Below are 7,919 nucleotides of genomic sequence, written 5' to 3'. Positions count from 1 at the left end.
AGTAATTTAAGTGGGTTTTTTTTATCTTGGAGTATTGTGCATGTTTTTAAATATAAAAATAGTGGGGTTGAGTTGAGCCGAAGTGCTTTAAGGGGATGAGTATTAAATGTAAGATACAAAACGCGATACGAAGAAATGGAGTCCCGAGTCCGAAGTTAGTTCGTACAAAATAGTATTCTACCGGGATCGATCCCACAACCTCGCGTTACTAACCTCACATGCCTAACCGACACACCATTGTGCCGTGACCAACATGCTGTTCAGTCAAAGGGCTCCACAATTATCGCACGAACAACCCCACGAGTGTGTACGAAAAGCTGGAGATCCCGTAAAACTAAGTAGTGTGGCTTCGGACGGATAACCACAGCCAGACGAGTCAGGTGCAAGTACGATAAGGTGGTGATAAACACCCCCTCGTGTTACAAAGTCAGGAAGGTTCGGTGTCGAGTGGTATAGTTGTTAAGCGCTCGCCCATTTGGTACAGAAGTGGACAAATTCCCCAGTATAAAATTTAGTACAACACAATCGTCGGTGTGTAAGTTTATCACGAGTTCGGGTTTTTTTACACAACGAAAAACGTTTGGTTCAAAAGTGGATTGGTACAAAAGTGGAGACACGAGGATAGCTATATGCATTCTTCCTCGCGTGTTCGTATGATTTAAAAATCTGCGAATGACGAAGTTCGCCCTCCTCTTGTTGGGGTTACACGAAACCACTTGTGATAGGAAACGTTTGAACCGAGTACCGGACTTTGCTCTAGGGTGAGGTGACGTACGACTTCATAGTCGAATAACTGTGCCTGTAAGTACCTCAGTCGCAGTCGATGTAATTGCGAAGCGAGCGAAGCATATACCGCAACAACAGGCACTTTCGCGTTGTGCGTGCGTGCGTGATGAATTATTTTGATTGAACTGCCGACTGTCCGAGAGCATCAGATGAATCAAGCGAGTCCTCTGTGCCCGGAGGTTAGCAGAAAAATCGAAAAACTTGACTACGCCCACAGCTTCAAGAAATATGCGCGAATACAATTTTTGACGGAAAAATGTTCAACCCGGGGATCGAACCGGGGACTAACTTCAGGCTCGAGTTTGGGGCACCATTCGAGATCTATAACTATCAAATGACTGTGACGAGCGCATATGTGAAGGATATCTAGCTTGATGAGAAGGGTGTCAAATAAATGCAGTTGTTTGTTCAATGACTAGGAATATCATTTGATGATCTGTCATCGACCCGGAAACGTCATACCACAAGCACCGAGGAATGTGAAGAGTCGGTTCGAAAAACTACTGCGAAAGAGCAGCTGAGAATGCGCTAAAGAAGTATAAAAGTACCCGAGTATGAGCGGTTTTCAAGCCGGTGTTTGGCAATTGGAGATTACTCACGAAACAGGAGGTGACCGCATAATCTAAGATTGAAAGTCTCAGTTTGCATAACATTTTCAGCTCTACTGGCTGGATGGTACTCTCATACCTATGGTGGCTCTATTGAAAGCACCCAACAGTCTCTGCTTCTACACTGTCGACCGCCCATCAATTCAACTATAAAACGAAATTCCTTTAGAACAGTCACGCAGTTTAATATACACCGATGATCGGTTGTCACGCATTCTGAAGCAAAAATCAAGCATTGATCCTCTTACTTAGAAGGGCCAAGCGAACGAAATGAGGATACAAAAGAGTTCAAAATGCAAAGACGTTGTGAAAGCAGATTGCTACCGCACGCAGTCCGGGGACACTATAGTACTAAATCGGAACCTCCGTGGTCTCTACAGGAGCTTCAGTGGTCTCGACCGAAGGCTCAGTGGTCTCGACCGGAGCCTCACTAGTCTCGGCTGGAGCTTCAGTGGTCTCGGCTGGAGCTTCAGTGATCTCTACAGGAGCTTCAGTGGTCTCGACCGGAGACTCAGTGGTTGCTACAGGAGCTTCAGTGGTCTCGACCGAAGGCTCAGTGGTCTCGCCTGGACCCTCAGTGGTCTCGACCGAAGGCTCAGTGGTCTCGACCGGAGCTTCAGTGGTCTCGACCGGTGCATCAGTGGTTGCTACAGGAGCTTCAGTGGTTGCTACAGGAGCTTCAGTGGTCTCTACAGGAGCTTCAGTGGTCTCGACCGGAGCTTCAGTGGTCTCGACCGGTGCATCAGTGGTTGCTACAGGAGCTTCAGTGGTCTCTACAGGAGCTTCAGTGGTCTCTACAGGAGCTTCAGTGGTCTCTACTGGACCCTCAGCGGTCTCGACCGGAGATTCAGTGGTCTCGACCAAAGGCTCAGTGGTCTCGACCGGAGCCTCACTAGTCTCGGCTGGAGCTTCAGTGGTGTCTACAGGAGCTTCAGTGGTCTCGACCGGAGATTCAGTGGTTGCTAAAGGAGCTTCAGTGGTCTCTACAGGACCCTCGGTGGTCTCGACCGGAGATTCAGTGGTCTCGACCGGAGATTCAGTGGTCTCGACCGGAGATTCAGTGGTCTCGACCGGAGATTCAGTGGTCTCGACCGGAGCTTCAGTGGCCTCGATTGGAGCTTTAGTGGTCTCGACCGGAGATTCAGTCGTATCGGCCGGAGCCTCAGTGGTCTCGACCGGGGCCTCAGTGGTCTTGAACGCAGCCTTAGTGGTCTCGACCGGAGCTTCAATGGTCTCGACCGGAGCTTCAGTGGTCTCGACCGGAGCTTCAGTGGTCTCGACTGGACCCTCAGTGGTCTCGACCGGAGATTCAGTGGTCTCGACCGGAGCCTGAGTGATCTCTACAGGAGCTTCAGTGGTCTCGAGCGGAGCTTCAGTGGTCTCGACTGGAGCCTCAGTTTGGGAACCGCAGGGGTAAGGATCACCCTCGCATGCCTCATCAGTTGCGACAAAGCACAAACTGCCGTCATTCTTCTTGAGGATGCCATAACACACTGGATCATCCAACCAAAACTTGCAGTAGGTTCCAAGTTCAGAGGTCCTACAACTATCAACGGAGGAACAAGCATCATCACAGGTCGACGGCGGGGATTCGAGGCATCTCACGGGCTCGAACGAGTCGCAAGTATTTTCCTCGTCATCGGACTGATAACACTTCGAGTCACCATTGTGATATAGTCCAAAGCAGTGACCATCCGCCTTGCAATAGGACTGTCCACATCCCGAAGTCTCAGAGCAATAATCCTCACAGTACTCGTCAGGGGTAGTCGCCACGTCAGGAGTAGGAGCCGCTGTAGTCTCATCGGACTTACCACCAAACGCTAGGGAAGAGGTGGCAGTTAGTGAGAGGGTCAATAGACGGAGGATCATTAGAGAAATTGAGGTTTATCAACCTGATGAACTAAGGATCGAATTACGACTTACCCCATCATAACTGGAATAGCGCAGATGTTGTATCTAACCGTTTCACTTTCTCACCAACACGCATATGCATCCTTGGGCGCTCGCGGCCTTCAACAGTCTACCTCGGGTCGTCACGGGTCGCAGCTGATCCGAGCAATTGCATGGTCACAGCGGTCGATTCAGCGCTGCCATACCTAGGTTAAGTAGCCTTCCGTCAGGGAAGAAGCCTCAACCAATAACCCACAATCCCACAGTGACTGTATGGCAGACTGGGTGGGGTCGCGAGACGCCTGACACGCGCCTGGTGATATCCTGCATACTCATTTCTGTACAATCCAGGACGTGTGAGAGATTCTTCTACGACCGCAGAAAAAATTTCGAGGTATTTTTCGAGACGATTCGAACCTCGATTTCTGTTAAATAAGCATTCGCTCTATAGAACACACATCTGACACTCGTCTCTTCCATTTCGTCTCGAAGTTAGAAACGAACTCGATGAATTCATTTCTCACAACTTTGATTTCGCTCTCAATGCACGCAGGGCTCTCCATACTGTCAGTTCGATGATTGTGAGCTCCGTTACTCATGAATGGACACGTATGCGGGAACGCAGCCATTGAATATGGAGATTTGACAGTATTATCCCACGGTTGATCATTCGACAGGGCTCTAACTCTTTTTGAGCGAAAAAAATGAATTGCATGAGCGTCAGTTGTACGCAAGCACCAACCATTTATTAAGATATTGCCGTGGCTATTTTATTCAACAGCTCAAGCCCTTCTACCAGGCTATGGGATATTGACTTCTGCTGGCGCTCCGATCGCGGCCTCGTGATGTTACCGCTTAAATGGAACTGTCTCGTTAAGCACCCAACAATCTACGTATCCACACAGCCGATAAATCTCTCAGTTAACTATAGGAACAAAACACCAGCCGAACAGTCACACAGTTTAATCTCACCGATGATCGGTTGTCACGCATTCTGAAGCAAAAATAAAGCATTGATCCTCTTACTTGGAAGGGTCAAGCGCATGGAGCGCGAATACGAAAGTCAGCATGTGGGGAATGTAATGTAACAGACGTTGTCAGAGCAGCTCCTATGGAGTGCACTCAGGAGCCTGTTTAGTACTAGATCGGAACCTCAGCGGTCTCTCCGGCAGCCTCAGTGGCCTCGACCGGAGCGGCAGTGGTCTCGACTGGTGCGTCAGTGGTTTCTACAGGAGCTTCAGTGGTCTCGACCGGAGCCCCAGTGGTATCGACCGGAGCCTCAGTGGTCTCGACCGGAGCCTCAGTGGTCTCGACCGGAGCCTCAGTGGTCTCGACCGGAGCCGCAGTGGTCTCAACTGGTCCCTCGGTGGTCTCGACCAAAGCCTCAGTAACCTCGGCCGGAGTTTCAGTTGTCTCGATCGGAGCCTCAGTGGTCTGGACCGGAACCTCAGTGGCCTCGACCGGAGCGGCAGTGGTCTCGACCGGTGCGTCAGTGGTGTCTACAGGAGCCGCAGTGGTCTCGACCGGAGCCGCAGTGGTCTCGACCGGAGCGGCAGTGGTCTCCGCCGAAGCTTCAGTGACCTCGACCGGAGCTTCAGTGGTCTCGACCGGTGCTTCGTTGGTCTCGACCGGAGCCTCAGTGACCTCGACCGGAGCTTCAGTGGTCTCGACCGGTGCTTCGTTGGTTTCGACCGGAGCCGCAGTGGTCTCAACTGGTCCCTCGGTGGTCTCGACCAAAGCCTCAGTAACCTCGACCGGAGCTTCAGTTGTCTCGACCGGAGCCTCAGTGGTCTGGACCGGAACCTCAGTGGTCTCGACCGGTGCTTCAGTGATCTCGACCGGAGCCTCAGTGGTCTCAACCGGAGCTTCAGTGGTCTCAACCGAGGTCTCAGTGGTCTCGACTGGTGCCTCAGTGGACTCGACCGGAGCCGCAGTGGTCTCAACCGGAGCCTCAAAGGTCTCAACTGGTCCCCCAGTGGTTTCCACAGGAGCTTCAGTGGTCTTGACCGGTGCATCAGTGATTGCTACAGGAGCTTCAGTGGTTGCTACAGGAGCTTCAGTGGTCTCAACCGGAGCCTCAGTGGTCTCGACCACAGCCTCAGTGGCCTCGACCGGAGCCTCGGTGGTCTCGACCGGAGCCTCGGTGGTCTCGACCGGAGCCTCGGTGGTTTCGACTGGAGCTTCAGTGGTCTCGACCGAGGTCTCAGTGGTCTCGACCGGAGCGGCAGTGGTCTCGACCGGTGCGTCAGTGGTGTCTACAGGAGCCGCAGTGGTCTCGACCGGAGCCGCAGTGGTCTCGACCGGAGCGGCAGTGGTCTCCGCCGAAGCTTCAGTGACCTCGACCGGAGCTTCAGTGGTCTCGACCGGTGCTTCGTTGGTCTCGACCGGAGCCTCAGTGACCTCGACCGGAGCTTCAGTGGTCTCGACCGGTGCTTCGTTGGTTTCGACCGGAGCCGCAGTGGTCTCAACTGGTCCCTCGGTGGTCTCGACCAAAGCCTCAGTAACCTCGGCCGGAGCTTCAGTTGTCTCGACCAGAGCCTCAGTGGTCTGGACCGGAACCTCAGTGGTCTCGACCGGAGCCTCAGTGGTCTCGACCGGAGCCGCAGTGGTCTCAATCGGAGCCTCAAAGGTCTCAACTGGTCCCCCAGTGGTTTCCACAGGAGCTTCAGTGGTCTTGACCGGTGCATCAGTGATTGCTACAGGAGCTTCAGTGGTTGCTACAGGAGCTTCAGTGGTCTCGACCGGAGCCTCAGTGGTCTCGACCACAGCCTCAGTGGCCTCGACCGGAGCCTCGGTGGTCTCGACCGGAGCCTCGGTGGTCTCGACCGGAGCCTCGGTGGTTTCGACTGGAGCTTCAGTGGTCTCGACCGAGGTCTCAGTGGTCTCGACCGGAGCGGCAGTGGTCTCGACCGGTGCGTCAGTGGTGTCTACAGGAGCCGCAGTGGTCTCGACCGGAGCCGCAGTGGTCTCGACCGGAGCGGCAGTGGTCTCGACCGGTGCGTCAGTGGTGTCTACAGGAGCTTCAGTGGTCTCGACCGGAACCTCAGTGGTCTCGAACGGAGCCTCAGTGGTCTCGACCGGTGCCTCGGTGGTCTCGACCGGTGCCTCGGTGGTCTCGACCGGTGCCTCGGTGGTCTCGACCGGTGCCTCGGTGGTCTCGACCGGAGCCTCGGTGGTCTGGCTCATATACAAAATAGCAAAGGAGCAAATAGCAAAAAAGTGCCAATTAGCTGGAATGTATATTTTCTGCGGCTTTTGCTGTTGTGCTAGTGTGTAAAAACGCTATGGCTGATATACGAAGGAGCAAAGTAGCAAAATTCACTTTACAAATACGCAAATTTGCCGTTTTGTATAACAGAAACTGCTCGAATGAATATCGTTTGCTTGTTTATATTTCAGAAATTTGCTACAATGTATAAAAGTTGCTGCTATGTGAAGTGCTACTATGTACCAAAATTGAGCAATATTGCTCAAAAAAGGGGCAAACCAATAAATTGCCCCTTCTGCTATTGAGCAAATTGCTACTTTTCAGAGGAGCAATTTGCCGCTTCACGAATGGGCAACCCCACAATGGAGCAAATTTTTGCTGTTCTACAATCGGAAGAAGAAATTGAAATTTGCACGCGAGAGTCGAACCTTGGTGGGTTGTTGGTGATTGTGTTGAGAATTGCATTATAGTTTCGAACTCTCTGAGTGGTGACTCTTTAGCAAAGTTCTGTGGTTCTGTCGATATAGATAAGTATAGTTGCAGCACAGGGAGAATGATGGATGGATTATTGTAAGTGGGCGGAATCACTCGTACTGAGTGATCCGAGATCACTTATTTGGATCAACATGGATCACTCATCTGCAATGCAGTGCTGTATTGCAGGCACCCCAGTGGTGCCCATGCGAGATGTCGTGGCTTTCATACACGCATCCTGATCCCTACGTGGCCTGTTGCATGCGAACCGATATGCTCTTCGGTAGTCTGAGCAAATACTGGTCACTGGAGAAAGATGCCCCTCGCGAACATCGAAATTATCGAGGAAAGAGGCAGGCTGGCTTAACAGTGCTAAGTTAGCACTTCGCATCTACCCGGCGCTGAACAAGTTCTTCCGAGGTACCAGATGTGAGGAGATAGTGCGAAAGTACTCGCCTAACAACAATGCTATTTTATTGGTGGAGGAGTATGAGAGCCACGCGGCGAAAGAATTGCAGCACAAGCGGTCGAAAGAGGACGAGCGTGAGGAATCGAAGTAGTTTCTCCCATCACTGGAGACTAGCGACCATGCACGCACTCGCAGTAAGGTAGGCACCTCAGTGGTGCCCAGCTGTTGTAGTTGCTACAAGTAGCTGTCTCGGTGATTGGTAGAGAAAAATTGGACGTTTCTCAATATGCTTCTCTTGTAACCCTTAATAGTATCCCTATGAAGGCTCTCTAGTGGTGCCCGGGAGTGAATATTGCGTGCGGGGGGGCTGTAGAGTTCATAATCAGTAATTTAGTCCGTGTTGCGTTTCCCCTGTACAATTCTTCGACACCTCTGCAAAGTCCATAACAATAGCTCACGAAGACGCTCCGATGAGTGCCACTGCCCATGAGCAAATGTTTATCGTGCAGAATGTCAAAGTTGCCCGTAATACTTACGTAATGCC

The 7,919-nt window shown here is 51.9% G+C and overlaps 3 protein-coding genes across 3 annotated transcripts; 1 reads left to right on the top strand and 2 right to left on the bottom strand.

The window, feature by feature from the left end:
* Positions 1-1,745: 1,745 nt before the first annotated feature.
* On the bottom strand, positions 1,746-3,263 carry Pmar_PMAR023122 (conserved hypothetical protein; the record flags this gene model as incomplete). The annotated part of the gene is made up of 1 exon (XM_002778339.1): positions 1,746-3,263. One exon carries the CDS (start codon positions 3,261-3,263, stop codon positions 1,746-1,748), a length of 1,518 nt encoding a protein of 505 aa, XP_002778385.1.
* A 1,161-nt stretch (positions 3,264-4,424) lies between these two features.
* On the bottom strand, positions 4,425-6,470 carry Pmar_PMAR023121 (conserved hypothetical protein; the record flags this gene model as incomplete). The annotated part of the gene is made up of 1 exon (XM_002778338.1): positions 4,425-6,470. The coding sequence occupies one exon, from the start codon at positions 6,468-6,470 to the stop codon at positions 4,425-4,427; it is 2,046 nt and encodes a 681-aa protein (XP_002778384.1).
* A 98-nt stretch (positions 6,471-6,568) lies between these two features.
* On the top strand, positions 6,569-7,342 carry Pmar_PMAR023120 (hypothetical protein; the record flags this gene model as incomplete). Its single annotated transcript, XM_002778337.1, has 3 exons — positions 6,569-6,592; positions 6,817-6,924; positions 7,156-7,342. Coding segments are annotated over 3 exons (319 nt in total), but the record flags the coding sequence as incomplete, so codon positions are not given.
* Between the last annotated feature and the right edge of the window lie 577 nt (positions 7,343-7,919).

This window comes from Perkinsus marinus (assembly GCF_000006405.1).
Source record: "Perkinsus marinus ATCC 50983 genomic scaffold scf_1104296949888, whole genome shotgun sequence".
NCBI lineage: Eukaryota > Perkinsozoa > Perkinsida > Perkinsidae > Perkinsus > Perkinsus marinus.
This window is presented reverse-complemented; position numbering and strand designations above follow the sequence as displayed.